This window comes from Alligator mississippiensis, chromosome 2 (assembly GCF_030867095.1).
Source record: "Alligator mississippiensis isolate rAllMis1 chromosome 2, rAllMis1, whole genome shotgun sequence".
Lineage (NCBI taxonomy): Eukaryota > Metazoa > Chordata > Crocodylia > Alligatoridae > Alligator > Alligator mississippiensis.
The window spans coordinates 235,722,639-235,743,729 of record NC_081825.1 but is presented as its reverse complement, the minus strand read 5'-3'; the positions used below and the strand labels follow the sequence as shown (position 1 = coordinate 235,743,729).

Genomic DNA, 21,091 nt, shown 5'->3' with positions numbered 1-21,091 from the left:
GTAGGCACAAATTAGAACACAAGATTCAAGTTCTTCAGTCTTTGTGGAAGTTCTGACTGAATAGTATTTCTTGGCCTTGTACCAAAACATCCACCTTAATGTCCCTGTTCTTTGTGAATGTTTGGATATGGACCAAAATTCTTCTTGGAGCCATTTGTAAAAAGCCTCAGAACAACTTTTAACAAAGTTTAAAGTTACAAAAATTATCTTAAAGTAATAACTAAGTCCAGTGGGTGTTATTTAAAAGTTCTCACTTTTTCATTTGAACAAGTATTTCATATAACATGGGGAACACTCAGACTGTGGGATACCCACTAGAGCTGGTGATCTTTTACCTTTCAATAAAAAGGATACAAGAAAAATGTTAACTCTGCTCCCTGTATGAATGTGAGAACAGCAAGGACTTTTACCCATGTAGAACAACCGTTTCTGGACAAGGCAACTGTAAATGTTACTATCCATTCTGCATTATTGAACAAAGCAGTAACCTACATAATGGGTCAAATTAATTTCAGCTGTAATTCCACTATGTCTGGGCTTCTGTTGTAGTATGCCTCGGAGATGTCTATGGGTGTGTACAGAAGATGCACTTTTCATGCAATGAGGCTGCCAAAAGTGCTCTGTAGCCAAACATAACAAATGTTCAGGGCTGCAGAGTGCTTTAAAAATGGTGGATCTCATGAAAAGTTAAACCTCACTTAGTGTAGTATCAGATGAAGGCGCTCTAGGGCAGAGCACATTAGCAAACTTGTGTACAGGTTCTCATTGAGAGTTAATTTCAGTTGATTCTGCCCACATCCCAGGGGCCTTTGTGGGGCTGGGCTGGTACTTGCAGGTGAGGACTGGACCAGCCCAGCCCCCCCACTCCCTCTGCTGTCACAGAGAAAAAACAGAAAAAGCTCTGTCTCTGCCCTGTGCAGCTGGGCCGGGGGAGAAGGGAGTCCTTCTGCCATGTGCCCTGCCTCCCCCCACCCCCGCTACCCCAACTGCAGGGAGCTGGGCTGGGTCCATGCGGCAGAGGTGGGAACGAAGCCCCCCTACCCCCTTGCCCCAGTTTCAACCATGGTAAAGCCAAGCTGGCAGCTACATGCTGCTGCTGTCAAGTGGCTTTGGTGGGTGGGGTGGGAGGGGGGAGGCTCCATGTTGCAGTCTTCCCTTTTACCCTGGCTGGGGTGTTGGGGGGGGAGCCAGAAAGGGCCTGTTCAGTAGGACAGGCTCTGCTCTCCACACTCTTCTGCCCCATCATCTTAATAGTGGCAACATGCAGCTATGGCTGGAGCCATGGGGCCAGGAGGGGCAAGAACAGAGCCTTTCCCCACCCCCCCGGGCCTGGTTTAACTCCCCCCAAAACCCCAGCAGGCGTATCTGGGGGGACTCCATTCCCCTCTGCTCCACCTGCGGCTGTGGCAAAGTTGAGCCAGCAGCTGCATACTGCTATTATGAAGAACAGGGGTGGGCAATTATTTGAGCCTGTGGGCCACATATGGAGTTTTGGTGAACTGTTGTAGGCCAGATTAGCATCCCCACATCCCACACAGCAGCTCACCAAAACTCCCTAAGCGGCCCCATCCTGTCTGCTTGGCCACATGCCAAGCTCGCACAGGTCCCGGTCAACCTCTATGGAGACACCGGGATCGTTGGGTGGTAACAGCATAGGTCCTGGGCCCAGGGCAGAGCCACAATTCATTCCTTGCACACCCCTGCCCACAGAACTGGGACATGTTATAGGGGCATGTGGGTGAGCCTGGCTGGGTCTGCAAGGTGGTTGGGGCTCCATTCCCCATGCCCCGCCAGCTGCAGGCAGGGCAGCCAGGAGTACCATCACCTCCTGGCTATGGTGGGTGGGGGCAGGCTTCAAACCTTCATACCCAATAGGCGTATTGGGTTCAATGGTGCTCTAATTATGGTACATTTGTGCTAAGCACTGTACAGTGTCTTCCCAGCAGACAGTTTAAACATCTGTACATATCCTATGTAACCTGTATTGAAGGGGTGGGATTTTATTGCAAATGCAAAGGCCTTTTTGTACGTTGTGTGTATGTCCTTCAGAACTGGAGGGGGCAAAAACACAGTAGACATTTATAGGCCATTAGCCTTATGTAGTCTGCACTAATAGAAGAGTAGTTTAACCCTAATACAAGTTAGAGACACATGATTATGATGCTGTTTATTTACTGTTATTGAATCTAATTAAATATTTACTATTGATGTGAAACATTAGGTTTTTTTAAAAGGTGTGAATACAGTTTCAGGTACTACCCCTACCCCTCAATCTCTTTGCTGTCTTTGCTGTTTTTTGTAAGTTTACATTTTACCTGTTTTATTTCTCTCCTATGTTGCTCTATGTAAGATAAATGACAGGGGATTCTGGCTAGCTATAGCTCAGGTGCTGCCTCTGTGTCCATTAGCACAGATCTCATTGATTTGGGATTCCATCTGGGCTCAGGAATCCATGTCAGCAGATCCCCATGGAGGATGAGACAGAGGAAGCAGAAGATAGAGAAAATAGTGAAACTTACTGTAGGCAAAGTGCAACTAAAAGCACAAAATAAATGTTGTGAAAAAAAGAGAGAGTATTTTCCCTCTTCAAGTCCCTTCTGTTAAAACATTCGTAAGAATTGCTTACAATAACAGAACAAGAGCAGGTAAAATATTTTAAAGAAATCAACATGGTGTTAAAGCTGACTATTTTTGTAAGAATGTGAGACTCAACTACTTATTCTTATAAAGAGAATCAGATCACAGCACAGATGACCTGTCCTTTGTACAGGACCTCAAGAAGAGATCCTGTGCCCTGCTACACAGTGCACTGAAAATTAAGGGGATTTACAGAATTCACTTGTCACCTAATGGTAAATATTTGGGGAAGGTTTTGTATTGTCTACAAAGTCATTATATTAATTTCATAGCAGAGGAAAGAAAAAGCTGTACAATACTGCACGCCCTGTAAGTGAATTTGATTTCTAACCTGCCTGCAGCCCAGAAAGGACCAGATGGGGCCATCATTCCCAATAACTACTGTGACTTCTGCCTTGGCGGCTCCAACATGAACAAAAAAAGTGGCCGGCCAGAGGAGCTCGTGTCATGCTCAGACTGTGGGCGCTCTGGTAGGTGACTCATTCTTGCAAATATCTAAGACAAATTAATGTATATGCTTTTCTTTTGGATTTTTTTATCATGTTTGGAAGTGAGGTGAATTGGTTTGGGGGTTACTTATTGTTTGCTTCTTTTCCGGAACACCAAATGTCCTGGATTCACATTTTTAATCTAATGGGAATTTTTTATATATAGATGTATACATAATCACATGTTATATCTACTGGCTGCGGTGAAGATAAATACACATACTAGTTCTCATTGAAATGGAGGGAGAAAATCCTATGACAATATTAAAGGACGGGCTCTGTGTTCCAATGCCATAATTACAAATGTAAATTACTTTCAAGATTTATGAAAGTTGCATGATGAGCATTTCCATTGATTACACATTTCATGCATTTCTTCATCCAAAAAAGAAAGAGAGAGGAAATTACAGGGTATGGATGGGGGGTAGCTGTCAAGAATTATCCTCTTACAAGATGACTATCATTAATTTTGTTTAAAGAGGTTTTTATTTCTCTGTTTTCTTCCCCTCTCTCTTTTAAAATATAGGCAATTGTGTCTTTTCCCAGCCTGAGTTGTCTTTATTTCTGGGTTATTGGGTTTTTTGTCCCAGCTGAGCTGTTATTTTTAGCTAAGGGAGGGAATGGGGGTCTCTAATGACAGTATATTCCAGCTTCAATCCACATTTCTAATTGTAATTTCCTTAGGGTGGAGGGTAGGGGCACATTGATTATAAATCAGAAAACAAAATAAGCCGTGCAATTTGAAACCTTCAAAATTGCTGCTGCTTCTGCTTTTTATTCTGGGAAGTGTTTGCTCGGTACTTGGCGAAGTATAATGTAGAGTTTTCTGGTACTGAATAATGGCCTGCTTATGCTCACATTGACATTAATAGCAAAACTCCTATCAAATACCATGGGAGCAGGACTAGGCTTCAGTGACAAATGTCCTCTATAGTTATTCTGACTTTTGAAGCTATCTTGAGTTGATGATGATTGGTCATCAGAGGACAAATGGCAAACCTTGGTTTTCTAAAGGCTTTGCTACAAGTACTCTGCATTTGCTAACACTAGTCTTTTTATGCTTCTGTGTTTGCTTCATAGTAATTAAAGCACGGAAGCTCACATTAGCTGCGGTGGCATATTGGAAAGTGAATCTTTTTTTCTCCATTGCCTTGGTTGTTATTTCCCAGCCTACTCATTTCAGAATTGTCTCAGTCTTGCACAATGATAATTTTTATGTTGTGTAGGTGTTTGTTATGATGATTTTATATTTACTTTTAGAGCATGACACAGATACTCTAGTCCATTGGCTTCCTTATTGTAATAGAGTAAGTAGGTCTACATGTAGCTGTAACGTGCTGTAATCTGTGCATGAACAAGGCCCTCAAACCAATTCAATTAAACACTATTCGTATACAAATTCCCATCCACCCATGTCATTTACAAGTGATCTCCAACTGTGTGATAGACATGTGGTGACAGAGGCCAAGATGCAACCACATATATCTTTATAAAATTAATGATTCTTTTGTGGCTGCCATCTTTACTTCTCTTGGTAATAGAGTCCGTTTTCTTTAGATCGGAGGTGGGGCCATGAACATTCATTTGCTCCTTCTCTCTATACAGTCAGTAAAATCACATCCCAATGGAACAGTTCTTTACATTGGCAGTTATTTTATTATATTTTATTTTGGAGGAATGAGATTTGATTCCCTATTTCTTAGGCATTATAATGTATTTGTTATCTAGTTACTACTTTCAGCAGAAGGGGACCAAATCATTGGTTATTTAACATCATCATATTGATGCTTCTGAGTAATAGGCCAGCCTTCCCCTTAAAAAACAATGCTTTCATTTTCCCAGGGGAATGCCTTTCCCTGCCTTTCTGGATGAGGGATTCTGAGAGATGCACCAAAATTACCCAAAAGATTTGATTCAGAGGGGGAAAAACAAACTGCAGTTTTAAGAATGTCAATATTTGACTTTTCTTTTAAGAGGTTTTTTTTGTTGTGACTGATTTCTGTGCTGAGGATTTCCTGCTTCACAGTGAAAAGCTGGACTGAAAAACTTTTTCAAACTTTCTAGTTTTCTCCAAGAGAGATGGTGTTTTATCTTTGCCGTTTTAGCTGCTGAATTGTGTAGATTTGTTTTCTTTTTTTTAAGAATCTATACAGGTTGAAAAATACAAAATGTTAATTTTGTTATTACTTAGTCTTTACAGTGTTTTTCACTTTGTTCTTTGTTCCATGTTAGGGTCAGGGGCAGAAAGCGATAGGGATGAGAATTTAAAAAATAATCACAGCCAGACTGATGACATACCTAATGGGTTGTTATTCTGCAGCAGTAAATTCATGACAGTTGATGCCAATCTGAAGGACAATCATTGTGCTTAGAGCTAACAGCTTCTAATTATTTATATGGTCTAAGAATCTTCTATAAATTGATCAGAGTAATCAAGAAAAAATATTTTTAAGGTATTTTGAAGAGAGGAAACTATCATTAACCCTTTCGCTGCCATAGCCACGGGCATCTGTGTTATTATTGTAGATCCTCTTTTTTCTTTAAAAGAGAAACCAATCCTTTTTACTTCTCTCTTACTGCTATTCTACTGTGCTATGTTGTTAAGGTGCACACATGCACGTACCTACAAGATTAATAGTTTGAGTTGTTTAATAATAGTGATAAAAAATAATTATGATGCCTGTTGCTTAACGCATGTGCTGATATATTCATCATACATGTCAGCTCATTTGGGAAGAGAAAGCAGGAAGGAGGAAGCAGCGCCAGTACGCACTACGGAGGACTTGTTCGGTTCCACGTCAGAAAGCGACACCTCGACCTTTCATGGCTTTGACGAGGACGATGCAGAAGAGCCTCTCTCAAGCCGCGGAGGTGGCCGTGGCAGCAGCTCTCCCTCAGCAGATAAAAAGGGCAGCTGCTAAATTAACCAAACCAACATACAAACTCTGAGCAATTTGCTGTCCTTTCTACTACTTTGATTATTATTGCTACTTTTTTCCCCCCCTCTGGGTGTGTACACTGAAAGCACAAACGTATCAAACCATAGACAACTACTTTGAAGAAACAGAAGGTTTTGATTATCTTTTTATTTTTTCATTTTAATTTGTTCCCCACTCCCTCCCTGCCCCTTGTCTTTTTCTTTCTGGAAACCTGAAACGTGGATTTGCTATGTTTTTGGTTGTTTGTTTTTTTTAAATAATGAGCAGAGTTGATTTTCTCATCTTATAATATATATTGGTGAACCACAAACATGCAGATGGGTTGGAGAGCAGAACCCAAATAGTTTTTTTTTAATTATTTTTATTTATATATTCTATATATTATTAGGAAAAAGACTTTTTAAGTAAAAAATCAAAAAAACAAAAAGCAAAGGACATCTACTTGATTACAGTACTGTTTTTAGAGAAACCACTGTGGGCAGATTGGATCAGATGGCAAGGAAATCCTTGGTGTGATGGCTTCTGCAATGTGAGAATTTGCACTTATGTAGCACGTGGAGTTTGTACTCCCCTCTTGTACTCCTGCTACTTCCACTTTTAACAGCTTGAGAACGCAAGCAGTTCCAATGAAGACCATGCCATTAGGGAACATGTTTCCATCCTTCCTTTGGACACCATTATACTCATTAGATGTACTCCTCCCTGCACCTCTTCATCTTGTCTTCACTTCATTCTGATTTTTTTTCCCCTTCACCTTTCACCTCCTGGAAAACAATTTCCAAGCACAGGGATGGAATATAAATGGCAAGTCACAGACTCCGCAAAGAAAATGGCCAGAGGAAGTGAATCACGGAAGAAATGAAAAGGAAAAATACCTCACCTCTATTTTTCTTTCCTTTTTTTAAAAATTCATATATTTTGTTTTTATGTCAGCCCAATTTTATCTCTCTCTCTAGTGTCTTGTGAGGCACTTTGTTTTGCTTGTCAATAGCTTCCCTTGAAACAAACCAAAGCAATACTCATTAAAGTCCCAAGTTCAGTGGAGAAGAGTGACTCCCTTCCAGCAGCTCCCTCCAAGGGATGAGGAGATGTGTGGCAGGATTCAAAAGGTATGTTCCAACTGTTATGTATTTCTCCCACTATTAAATCTCTGTGCCTTGCAATTTCAACAAACCATTGATTGAGTTTTATTTTAGGAGTAAGTCCTTTAAAGTGAATTGTCTGATAGTTGTGTGTCTTGGGATGCCTCCGGTCCCATGTGAAGTCAATGGATAGGCCCCAGTATGTACAGTGAGGTATAAAGCACACCCAAACATCCAGTGCATAGATTCTATTTTTCAGTCCTCAGGCAGGCAAAATGTTCATTTTATGGAGTCAAGGATTAGGGTCTAAATATTTTTCTCAAAGTAAAGCGCCAACAAAAGTTATACAAGGTGAATTCCTGACCCCATTGAAATCAGTGACAACATTTATCTTGACCTCAGTAGACCGTTGATTTCATGGTAAATGTAATGAAAGAGAGGTGTCTTTGTTACAGAACTTACAATATGAACTACAGCAGTGCCCTGTTGACTTGAGGGGCACATGAACAAATCCTATCCAAAAGGACTTTTAAAGTTAGTGCATTTCCCTCTGTTTTGCTGGAGTAATACAACATTTGCAATGTGTATTTTTTTGGCTTCTTCAACCTTTTTTGCTATAGTTCTACATTAAAGTAAACTTTGATTTTTACTTTTTATTGGGATTCTGGATGTGTTGTTTCTTTGTATTTTAATACTTTTTTTTTTGTGCATTGAATAAATAGTAGCCAGATTCTCCTGTTACATATACATGTGTAAATCCAGAGTGACACCACTGACTTCTGGATTCCTTTAAGAATCTGCCATTAGGACTGAAGAAAATTGTACTGCATAAAGTTATAAAATAAAGCTGTTATTAGCATATGCTAGCTAGTTCATGTCTGACTCATGTATTCATGGAGGAGGACAGTCTCTTTTCAGGCTTCTCCATGTTGATATTTCTTTTCTTTTAATACTCTGTTGGACTATGTTCCTGCTGATATAATCAATCTAATATCAGATCAGTGGTATTTTAACAATGTCAATGAAACGTGCTTTAGCTGATAAAACATTTAACTTTTACCATAATCATTCTATTTTGCCTGAAAGAATACATGAAATAGTTTTCTAGTATTTTGTTTCCACAGTCGACAATTTGTGAAACTCTTCTGCACTTAAAAAGCTCAGATCCCAGCTTGCTTCAGACCACGAGCCACAAGAATAGAGAGATCTGGGTTTTCTAAATCCTTAAAACAGTACACTTGTAGTATCCTTCTTTTGCTTATCTGTTATTTTATTTGTGTATACTAGAATTCCAATTTTAAAATCTGAAGACTGAAAGAATGGAAATTACGGTGGAAGATATTACAGAACTAGGAATGAATCAAGTCCACGGTTATAATTGGCAGAGTTGACCGAATTATTTTCTTATTGACCCAAATTTAAAACAGTAAAGTCAGTGGAGTACCTCTGGATTTCATGTTAGTGTAACTGACAGTACTTCCATAATTTCAGTACTTCCAGTCCAGTACTTTCATAATTTCCAAGATTTAAAAAGGCAATTATAAATTGGTATCTAGCAGATTGCAAAAATCAATTTATAAAGCACTTTCTGTTGCTATCCTTGCCCTTTAGAGTCTCTACTTCTCTAATATTTATAGGTATAGTCCCATTTTCTTTTTAAAAAATGTCTCTTACTTCTCTGGTGCTGTGTAAAAGGCCCACATAACAGACAAGGAAAGCAGATTATACATAAAGAGTTTTCAAATGTGATTTATTTATTTACAAATAAATCAAGTAAACTAAAATGAGGAAAATATTTCTAACCTCTCTCTGATGTAGCAGTTGTACATTGAGGGCTAATAGGAATTCTAGCAGGTAAAATCATTTCAAACAGAAAACAGTTTGATTTTGTCTTTTAAGTTTGAAATAAATTAAAGTTCAAGGCCTACCTGAAACTAGGATGATCCATCAGATGTACACCTGTTTCCACAACCAGTGATATGCCAAAGAGTGACATGATTGGAAGGAGGTCTTTGATCTTTCAACCCAAACAACCAGTTATTTGTTTGTATCTGGTTGACAAGGGCCAGTTTGTGGATCAAATCCAGAGGGACACTTAAATACACACCTCGGGAACTGTAGAGGGACAACTTGGATTTCTGTGCTTCCAACACTCCTTTAAAATAAACGCAGACCATTAAAACAGTTGAATGTATTCTGAAGGAGAAATGGTTCACGAGCATAATGTGGAGAACTTAGGTCAGGGTGTCAAAGATATGGCCCATGGGTCAGATCTGGCCCAATGAGCCCTAAGATCCATCCTATAGGTCTAAGACCAACCCCATCTGCTGCATGCAGTAGGTGCCAGCTCAGGCCCTGGCCCCTCATGCTGCATGCAGCACATGGAGCTGGTCTGGTGTAGGCTATGTGCAGCGTGTGGGGCTGAACCAAGTGCCATAGGTGCTTCATGTGGCACAGGGGGCTAGTCCAGAGCATGCACTGCATGTGGCGCCCATACTGGACTTACTCGCTCTGTGTGTTGGCTCCGAGGCTGGTTTGGATCCAGCCCACCTGATTGGCCACGTACACAAGAGCCAGCATATGCAGTCTAGTATGGGCACCACATGCTGGCTTTGTGCACAATTCCTGGAGTGGAGCTCACAGTCCAGGGTGTGCACTGCATGAAATATCCATACCAGACCAGTCCTGTGTACTAGCTCCAGTGTATGGGGTCAGTTTGTGGACTCAATCCAGCCTGCAGTTCGGCTCCATGCCCCTCATCCCTCCCACAGAGCCAGATGAGTTTGACACCTGAAGAAGAGGAAAACCAGTTAAAACTAAATTTTAATAGACTGAGGTGTGCTAAAACCTGTTTCTGTTCATTTGTCTAGCTTTCAGTCTGCCAGAATATAGTATGCTACACTGAGGCTCACATAAAGATACCTGAACTAGCTTGAAACTAGCCAACTTGAGTACTGCTAGAGGCAAAGCCATGATAGCATAGAGCTCAGCTTGAGCTAACTGTCCAACTATTTATCTAGATTTTGAATTGTTTTATTCCTATGGCTATGCTGTCAGCAGCATCTAAGCTGCCTAGTTTAAAGATAGCTTGGGGTATGTCTGCATGAGCTGCAGTTAGTGTAGTGTATACATAGCCTAAATGAAAACTCTTTGGCATGGAGACCTTGTCTTTGGACTTGTCAACACTCAGGATCCTTTGCCATGGAAACTTGGCCTATGCAGTTACATCAGCAGAGCCCCATAGTGGAGATGTGGCATATGCTGACAAAGTTTTTTTCTGTTAGCATAGTTGCACTATATGACAAAAGCTTTGCTTGTCAGAGCTCTCTTCTGTTGGCATTGCTTCATCCTCAGCAGAAGTTGTGCTGGTCTACAATAAGTCAATAAGCAGGTGTGAAAAAATTGTATTGCACCATTTGCTAATCTAGCCATTCCAGCAAAATTTTATATGGACACGTCCTTATTCTATGTGAGCAGGGCCCAGAACATTGTGGATATGCCTGGAAAACAAATAATAATCAAAGCAGTCATGTATAAAAGCTTGATTTACATTTGCAAATAAAGTTATTGTGACAATACAGGTCAGTTTGCCCTTTTAGTAACTTAGGTGCCCACCTTAACAACAAGTGGGCATGTGAAGCTCACATGTTACACAAAAATACTAACCAAAATTAATTTTCAGTGGTGTACAAAATCCCTGGTTGCTATTTTTATGCCATTAATGTATGTAGATTCTCACTGGGATGATCTGGCCCTGAAAGATGAAGGAAGAAAAGCTGAATTTATTGGGGAAGAAGGCAATATAGTCAGAAGACTTTTTCAGATATGCTCATGAGTGAGATAATGAAGGGAGGGAGAGATCTATAGCTCTTGGTCTAATAGGACAGGCTGAAAGTGGAGTTGAAGCCTCTGACCAGGAAGTCAGTGGACAGAGAACAGAGCAGTTATTGCAAGATGGAGATGTGTGTGTTGGGGGGGGTGGGTGGGGAGAGGGTGACTGAGATCAGCAGTGGAATCATATTGATAGAAACTGAATGTAACAGAAGGACTAAGGTGGAATGAAAGAAATTGTGAATGCAGAGAGGAAACTCGGAGAGAACAGTGCATTGTGAAACCTATTTTCAGAGAATAGCCATAAATTGATCATTGATCCAGAAGTTAAATACATACACGGAAGTTGAGGGAGTGCTAGGGATGGAGACTACCAATAGGGAAGGAAGTTCAGCCAGGTAAGTCAGAAATGAAGGTGTAAGCAGGTCCACGGGGAGCCAAATAGTGTGCTCCTAGGAAAGGGAAAGGAAAATTGTAGCAGATATGGAGTCTGGAACCAGAGAATATCTGGTGGGGAGAGACATAGTAAGGGGAAAGAGGAGGAGCTGGTACAACTCCTGCCCATACTTCTAGGTGGGAAGGGGAGAGCTCTATAGTATCCAAAGAGACTGGTTGTCCAAAGAGAAGTAATCCCCAGCCAATCCAAGAAGGCACACAGAGAGGCCCTGATTTGAAACACAGGTCATAACTGAAAAATACAATGTAATCTTTTAAACCAGAGGGAAATTTGTTACTGTGCCTTAAGTGCCATCATCAAAATGTCTTCTTGCAATTCAGCTAAACATGTTGTCCTGAGTTTCAGAAATAGAGGTGGCTTTACAGGACACACCACTCTCTCTACTAGTCAGTCCTAGCTTACCTAACCTACCTCCAAAGGTTTCCTCCTCACCAGAAAAATGTTATAAAAAGTCCTCCCATGTGGCCTCTAGCAGGTTTACGCTCTTGCACAAAACATACATCAAAATAAGACTGTCCTAAAATACAATGTGGGTTATTTCTAAGGTCCTCCATTTAGTCTTCTGCATGTATTTTTAATGATCTTAGTAGTTCTATACAGATGTGCATAGTGCCTGCGCATTGGATCAGACTCAATTAATCAAGTCTCCTGGAGCACGGAAATTGATGTGCTCCAGCATCAATTGATTTATATCAGCATCTCTGTGCTGAAAAAATGGCAGCAGGGCGCTTTGAAATAAAACATTCTCAATGAACTTTAGTTCAAAGTACCCTGCTGCCATTTTTTCAGCGTGGGGTTGCTGATACATGTGACAATTAGGTGTTTTTAATTAGTGCGGTTTGCTGATTAGAGTGCCCTGCATCACGTTCCACAACACATGTAAAAATGCCCTGTGCTATTTAGTTAAGGCACATTAAGTGTCACTTAAAAACTGTGCTGTTTAGTTAATGTGCATTAAGATGGGCTAATGCACATTATCCTAGTACCTCACAATGAAGGTACTGATTTAATGCATGTGTAGACATGCTCAGTATATCCCATCCATTCTTTACCATACGAGGAGAGGCTGAGGGACTTTGAGAGAGTGAATTACCACTTGGACAACTGCTTAGTGAGAAGAAAGACCAGGGGGAGTGTGCCCCTTTCTTGGCATGCTCCCACTCATGGGCTTTACCTAAAAGGGCTGTTTATCAGCCGTGAGCCTGAACTCTTACTGGAATGTGACAGGTTAACACCTAAATCATATTCATTTTTACAGAGTAAATTATAAGAAGGGTGAAAGTAATGCAGGATTATGTGATATAATGGCCAGAAAATAAACATGGGACACATCTACATACTCCCCTCCCCCATGTCACAGTTGTTACTGCACTGTCATTTAGTACAGTTATTTTTAGCGGTGCACAGTTATTTTTAGTAGCTGCACTGCTGTAGTGATGTACTATAGTGAGGTAGCTCACTATGGTGACATAGTGTTGGCATCAAGGTTTGTGCCCGCCTATGCTACGTCGCTGTAGCGTGTTGCTATGGCATGGTAGTGTCACGTGTAGACGGGCCCATGTAGTATGAAGTGTATAAAGGAATGTGTCAGAAGAAGAATGTGGAACTCATTGCCACCACATGTTATGGTAGCTGACAGTTTTGCCAGTTTCAAAAAGGGATTGGACAGATTCTTGGAGGAAAGGGGCATCGGTAGCTATTGAGCATTGGAGTTAGGAATACAGCCTCTGAATTAGAACTTCGTACACCTTGAATGCTGGAGGCTGCAAGTGAGAGGAACAGTGAAAGAAACCTGGGTCATACCCAGCTCACTCTCCCTTTCAGCACCTACTCTCTGCCACTGAGAGACACTGGATACTGAGCAACATGGACCTATGGTCTGACTTAGTAAATGGAAATTCTTAAATGCAGTTATATTTTCTTCCCCCGCCTTTCTTTCCTGATTTTATGAGTTAGAGTGTTTTAATCTCTTGTATATCGAATGGAGTTTGGAATGAAGCTTTTTATTTGTGCATATGCAGTGAAGTTATGGTTGGGGGGGAGTCCTGTTCATCTGCCACAGAGGTTGAGAGTTTTGCCATTGGCTTCAACAGGATGGGGCTTTCTTGGTTAATTCTGCTATTGAAATGAAATCTTATTCAAGTAGGCTAGCTAGCTTAAACAGCCAATGCTTTTCAACTGAAGAAACTTAACTTGTTAGCACTACATCACAATGTTCTCTTCAGTTTTTACAGTAGTTACTCATTTTGAATTCAAATTTACCATTCCACAGCCTTCAATTTGGGTTCTTGGTCAAAGATAAGAGACTGAGATCACTGTCTGCTGATGTTTAGAGCAAATTAAAGCTGTAGCCACATAGTGGCTGGATACAACCTGTTTTGTGGCACCATTAATTCTAAATGCATTCTCCTCCCTGCTATTAAACCCCAACTCATGGAAATATGTCAATGACAATTACAGATGGCCCATAAAGAAAATTTCTCATCCAACTACCCCCTACTTTGGAGTGTTTAAAATATTGATCCTGATCCAAATTTTGTAGTCTAGTTGTACTTTACTGGCATTTGGTTTTACTGAGTTGATACCTCAAGCAAGTGCCTTGTTGACTCCCCTGAGACTTTTGTTTAAATATGAACTTCAGGATCTCCCCACTTGCTAGCACCACAACTGAAAGGGACTTGGGGTCTTGACTGACCACAAGATGAATATGAGTCACCAATGTGATGCGGTGGCGGGCAAAGCTAACCAAACTCTGGCGTGCATCCACCGATGCATCTCAAGCAAAACCAGGGAAGTCATCCTCCCGCTTTACTTGGCCCTGGTGAGACTGCAGCTGGAGTACTGAGTCCAGTATTGGGCCCCCCACTTCAGGAAGGATGTGGAGAAGCTTGAGAGAGTCCAGAGGAGAGCCACTCATATGATCCAAGGCTTGGAGGGAGGGCTGTATGAGGAGAGGCTGAGGGACTTGGGACTCTATAGTCTGGAGAAGAGAAGGCTCAGGGGGGACTTGGTGGCAGCCTACAACTTCATAAGAGGGGTACATCAGGACCTGGGAGAACATCGGTTCACCACAGCTCCCCAAGGTCTAACGGCCATAAACTCCAGGAAGGCTGATTTAGACTGGATATTAGAAAAAAGTTCTTTACAGTGCAAGTGTCCAGAGTCTGGAACAAACTCCTCCCAGAGGTGGTGCGAGCACCTACTCTGTATTCCTTTAAAAAACAGCTGGATTTATTTCTTGCTGGGGTCACTAGATCCTAGCTGACTTCCTAGCTATGGTGGGGGGGAGGGGGCTGGACCTGATGATTTCTTGAGGTCCCTTCTAGTCCCTAATGTCTATGAAATATGCTTTACTGTAATATAAGGTGATGTTTCCACCTGAAGCACCTATTTTTTTGTTCTGCCTGAAATTTTCTATTGATATATGTTTTGTAATTATAAAATACAGCACACATGCATTCATAATAGTATTGGTGCAGAGGTTTTATTGGTAATTATTTAAGATGAGTAATGAAGCCAGGCCAAATTTTTGCCCATTAAATCTTTATAATGCACCCTCCCATCATATGTTTTGTTTGTTATATGTTCAGGAGGGAAAAACCTCTGGCACTGTTTTTATCATATCCCTCTGCCTGTGATACAAATACAATTCTACAGACTTCAAAAAAGATTGTTTCCTGAGATTTTAGACCTTGGGCCCATTCACTAGTTCAGGACTGAATGTGGGGTTGGAAAATGGATGGGTTTCATATTTTGGGGGAAGAAAAATTTTAGTGATGGATTGTTGGAGTAACAGATTGTTTCTGCTCTAAAGACTGAAAATTAGTCCCAGGGTAGATAGATTAATGGCTGGAATGCTCCCTTTAGAGATATCTTATTTAGTTGAACTGTAAAGTTGCGTTTTGACCCTGCTTTTTGGAATGCAGTAAATGTTCTGTTTTTCACTTGCTTTCAGAATTTCCATGTGTGTGTGAAACTTCTAAAATTTGGATGGCCTCATATAACTTCCCAGAGTAGGAAACAGGTATTCCTACCTTTTGTGAAGTGCCACATACATATGTGGATCTATGTAAATGATTAGTCATAGCAACAGAAACAGCTCAGGGTTTCACAAGCCAAAAGTTGTCACTAATATGGAAAAAGCAAGTATAGGAGACGAATAACAAGGAACAATGTAATAGAAAAAAAGCTTCACTTAGCTTAAGATTTTTTGAGGGCATGACTCTCACATGCCATTTATCTTTTTGGTGTATCCGCTGAGAGCACCCACATGTAGTGGTAACTGTTTTGTCTAGATATTTTTTCAAAATTTGAAATGTAGTGGAAACTGTATTGGAACAATGTTTTGCTCTTTTTGAAGAATTGCTTTTTTATGTGTTTAGGTTTTTTTAGTTTTATCTTGTATTGCCTTTCCTACTACAGCTGATCCTGCCCTCATGGACTCCAACATCCTTCAATCAAGCCATTTCCAAAGAAGGCTAAGAGAAGCCAGGATGCTTTGAAGCATCTCCTCTCCTTGCTGGACCCCTCCATACCTGTGTTTCAACTGGCACAGGAGCCCGGACTGTAGAAAGCCTGCTGGCACCTGCTCAGAGAAGTCTTGGGAACTCCCTAGGCCTGTGCAATACAAAGAAAATCTTTTTTTTTTCTTTTTTTTTTTTAATTCTTGATTTCACTTTCCTTTAAGATTGTGTAACCCCAGGTCAAACTGGAACTGATCTACGCTAGAAATGACTGAAAAACAAACAAACTGAAAAAAAGACTTAACTATTTTATTTATTCCGATATTTAAGAGAGAAAATAAGTGCTGCAGTTGCACAGTATTTTTGTTTAAAATACATTTTACTTCAAAATTTAAAAGCAATTTTGTGAAGACGTGACATTTTTTAAAAAAAAGCACTTAATGTAAAATAAAGACTGAATATTTACTTTAAGGAAAAAAACATTTTTTAAATTATGAAAATAAAGATCAACTCTGCTCTCTCTTACTTTAAAGAAGCCATTCATACATATGCTGGGTATTTTTATTTTTTGCAAATTGGATGTGGTAAGTGGAGATTGTTCTGGTTTACTTTCTCTTTAAATTCTTGGTAATGTTTCCCTGCTAGATGTTTAAAATTTACCTTGTTGTACTGTATTAGGCACAAATTTGAACAACACTGTTGGGGAAGCAAAGAATAGGCCCAAAGGCTGGATTCTTATTATCAGTTTTTGTATCCAGGCTCAAAGGAAAATTTGGTTTTCTCCCATTCAGATAGTTGTGTCTCTTCTATCAAGTAAAACAAGCTTTGGCTTTTCAGGCCTTGGGGATTGCTGTTGCTGAAAAACATGTAAAAGATAGGAAAACAAATCAGTTGATCATAGTACTGCTTTTTCTTTTGGTAAATCCATAGTCGATTCTGAGCTGCTTCTAATCTGTAAGCGCTCTGACAATGGAACTTCCCATTTGAACTAATAAGAGGGGCGAGGGGCGTAGACCCAGAATAACTGAGCTCTAATATAGTAACTACTTGAGATTGAAAAGCATGCAGAAATGCATTTAAGTATGCCCAAAAAACCCCAAACAAAACAAAACTGGTGCAACTCAAGGGGAGGAAATATGTTGTATGAAACTTGAGTGAGGAGAGAAGAGTTCAAAACACATTTTCCATGGTGTTAGCCATCTTCCCGTAGATGACTCACAGGACCTATCTAGTTACCCATCCATTCTCATGGGCTAGTACAGGATTGTTCCCTGCAGTGCTTTGCCCAGTCTTATTTAAAGAGTAATGATGCAGGATAGCCTGGTTTCCTAGAAAAAAGTCCTTGGATTTGAACATGAGACCTTGTTTACAAAAGAAAAAGTGAGCCAGTGTAAGGTATACCTAGCCTGCCTTTCAAGCTTCCATGCAGCAAAAACATGATGTTATTAGTATGGTTGATGTTAGTTCTCCAAGTAAAGTAAATTGTAGTGGCAAAAACCTTTTGAAACTGGTATAACTGTGTAAAGTAGGATTTATGCTGGTATAGAAATGTTGCAAAACAATCATATCCATAATCATCACCTGTGTTTTGCCTGCAAAAGTTTCTAAAGTGTTGACCTGACCTAAGGTATATTCTAGCCCAGTTAGTCATCTGATGTAGTTATTAAATAATTTATTCATCAAAGGCTTGTATGAAGAACCCATCTTCTTGCCACGGACAAGAAGATGGGAGTGTATATAAAGAGCTTGATCCTGCATCCTATTTCTTGCATATCCAAGACTTCAGTTAACCTCGCCAGCAGACTAATATGTGTGAAAAATGAAGAATCTTCTCTTTCCTGTCAACAGTGCAGCAGTTCCCAAAACAGGGGTTACAGCACATAAGCTTGAGGTTATGACTCCCCCATGAAAATCTAATGGAAGTCAGGCATATACCAGAAGAGTGATCACAGCTTGACTAGTAGAGCCAAAGACCTGGAGCTAGGATCATGGACCCAGAAATGTTGGTAACTTCTGACTTTATGCCCAAGACTGCAGATTTGGGCAATACAACATCTCCTGTAGAAGCGCTCCCATTAATTTCAATGGCATAATTTACCTTCTTGACATCAGTGAGAGCAGGGTTAAGCCTCTTGTTAGGCTGTTTTTGGATATCTACAGTTGTTATACTGCCTTTATAAAAAAGAAATCAAGTTTTGTTCCATTAAAATATAACAAGATGCACATCTATAATGAAGTTCTGCAAACTTTAGGATCTGTTTTTAATTTGTGTAATATTCTTATTAAATAAAGTCCTCTTCTGATGCCCCTATTGTATATTTCTTTGTAAATAACCCTTTATCAAACAAATGCCACAAGAACTTTCTAGTGCACATAACCATCTTTTAAAAAGACACTGTCAACTACCATACTTGCTGTACATACTTTTCTAAGCTCTCCATTGTTTACAATACTTTCTTTGAAGCTTAAAATAAAACTTCCTTCTCTATTGATTTTGTTTTCCTTTTCCGTTTCGTAAATGATTATTTTTATCTCTGGGTTTTATTTTGGATTTGTAATGAAGCTTGAAATTAAGAGAGCTTTCTTGTTTTTCTTTGTTGGTGGGACTTTGGGAACAGTGTCAGTTGCTTGGAATTGTGGAAGTAGGCAGAGAATAATTTTTGTGAGGACTCCTGTAAATAATTATTTGCCAGCAGTTAGTGGTGACAATGGATCTTTTTAAATGGGCTTATATATGAAGGAACTTCACAATGAGATTAATACCATTTTGTTAAGGTAAATCAAATCTTGAGTCTAATTTATTTGACAGTGGGTGCATTTACATGAGATGTTTACTGCAGAGTAGGCAGATTAGCTCTGCAGTACGTCTCGCATCCACAGGTGCAGCCCTATTGGGCTGAAGGAAACTAATTAACTTGGTAGCAGGGTTAGTACTTGTAAATTCAAGTACTCTCCTGCTGTGGAATTTTTTACTCCACTGTAGCACACGTATAGACCCTGACATGGCCGGCTGGGGCATGAGGGCACTTAAGTTCAGGCACTACCTACCAGCTAGCTCCACACTGGAGCATTCTTGTGATACAGCCCGCCCCTCCACAGCACATTGAGCCCAGTCGGAGCAGCCCTGGGCCCCTTGCCAGCCAGGGGTGCTCCAACCCAGCTTAACATGCTGCGGCTCCAGGCACACATGTAAACACGGTGCCCGGGAGCAATAAACTCTGGTGTGATATATGCCAGAATTTATCACTGCATGATAATAGCATATGGAAATGCTCCCAGTGTCTTTTTTAAGCAGATATTTTTTACAAGTTATATCACTATTGAATTCAGATCCTATCCATCACATTTTCACCGTGCCTCTTACTTTAGGTGGCGATTTCAAGTCTTTGGTTCAGTTTGTTCTGTTTCACTGAACCTCCCACTCCAGGCACAGCTTTTTGTTGTAGCAGGAGTGATAGGGAAGGGCAGAGAAAAGAGACACTCTTAAAGATCAGCTGGAAGACCAGCCTTTTGGGGTAGTTTTTTTCCTTTGCTTCATTTTCCTATAGCAAGCATGCTGCCATTTATATGAAACTCTGTTGGGTTTCTCCTTTCTACCCTTCACACTCTCAGATTCCAGCAGTGGCTTTATATGACCTTTTTAGTGTCTGTGGCCACATGCAATCATAGCAGCTGGATGCAGTGCTTAAGTGGTCTTTGATGTTTGAGAAGAGAACCTCTGGAGTAGTGGAACCAAAACTGGATTTAATGATAAATAAAACAATGCAAATGAGAGGAAATTCTATAGACGAAGTCTTATAGACTCCAGTTGGGATGAATCCAGTAGGGCTCCAGATATATTAAACTAAAATCTTTAAAACTGTGGCGAGAATGAAACCTCATCTGTAGAATTTTAAATGTTCCTATGTCATATGAGTTCTAGCCCTGTAATAGGGAATTTATCATTCCCTGTCTGGTTTCAAAGCATTTTCCACATGCAGAATTTTTTTTCAGTTAGCAGTTTGTTTCTTGACTTATTCAACATGATGGGCAGCTGTTCACTGACAAGGACAAAGAAAAACTGCAGTAAAAAAGCAGACCCTTATATCTCCCTGAACAATGGATAGGAAGCCTAATGATTTTCTCCAGTTGCTCCTGTTTCTTCCTTGAGCTCCAGCTCAGCTGAAGGGCTGGTGTGGGCACTGACCAATCAAGGACAGAAGGGACCACCTGAAAGGGCTCCGCTGCTTATAGTTGCATACCTTTCCATGCTCAATTAATGTGGGCCATTGACTCCTTTCCTGCTCCTTCACCAGAGGTTCTGGACAAGCGGTTTACTGGATATTTCTGTTAGAGTGATCTAGAGCAAGAGCTGACATTTAAGTGAACCTTTTCAGGATTCTGTTGTTACCCATTCAGATGAGAGCTATTGTTTCAGGCAGAAGAAGGCAAGGTAGAGATGCACCTTATAGCCTAACTTCATCAGAAATGCATAAGCTTTTATGAGCCACAGTTCATGTCATCAGATGCTGTGAAAAAGACCCTAAGATAACTCTGTATAAAGGTCCCATTTAGAAAGCAGTTTAAAAACAAACAACCCCCACCCCCCCCCCAAAACATAAAAAGCCCATAAGGTCTACAAGCAGCATTGTTATTCTATGCAAGTTTTAATTCTGTAGACACTACCCAAAACTTAAGAGAGCACTGTCTGCCCCCTTGGCTCAAAGCATTGCTAATTCTGAGTGTACTTTTGGGGCCAGGTAAGGTTAGGAATATACTAGCTAGCCAGGCCTTTCTCTCAGTCTAGAAGGGCTCCCGCTGATGAAAGTCAGGTAGCAGATGGGGAAATTATTTTTCACCCCAGAAGCTGCTTTCATCCTGCCTAATCATGGCTGGACTTGCATTGTTCCCAGCTTTGAAATTTATGTTGAGGGCTGTGAGGCTGAGGGTTGTGATCGTATGCTCTAGGAGCTGTGTGGAAAATGGTATTGCTTGTTTGATTTGGCCTAAGAAAGCATATTTTACTTTGTATAACATTTCTGATTTTTTCCCCATTCCGTGCTGCACACCTGGTCAAAGTTTGGGTTTATATGCTAAAACTGAGCCCATCAAGCTTAGCCCATTAGTCAGAGCCATCAAACTAGCAGAGTATGTTGGAGCATATTTCCTATTCTCTCAAATGAATATTTTAATATTCTTTTGAAGTGACAGCCTT

At 40.4% G+C, this 21,091-nt stretch overlaps 1 protein-coding gene across 14 annotated transcripts in view; it reads left to right on the top strand.

Annotated features, from left to right (window-relative positions):
• DPF3 (double PHD fingers 3) overlaps positions 1–21,091 on the top strand; it is a 249,774-nt gene that overhangs the window by 190,793 nt on the left and 37,890 nt on the right. For 9 of the 14 annotated variants that reach the window (XR_009460162.1, XR_009460157.1, XR_009460160.1 and 6 more), the window contains one exon: positions 2,979–3,107. Coding sequence is in view for 3 of the 14 variants with exons in the window: in XM_014595447.3 (XP_014450933.2) it covers positions 2,979–3,107 (129 nt within the window). In the remaining 11 variants the exon portion in view is untranslated. Of the gene's footprint in view, positions 1–2,978; positions 3,108–5,849; positions 7,174–15,856; positions 18,390–21,091 lie in introns of those variants that run through there. The other 5 variants (XR_009460165.1, XR_009460167.1, XR_009460166.1 and 2 more) reach the window with 3 other exon arrangements.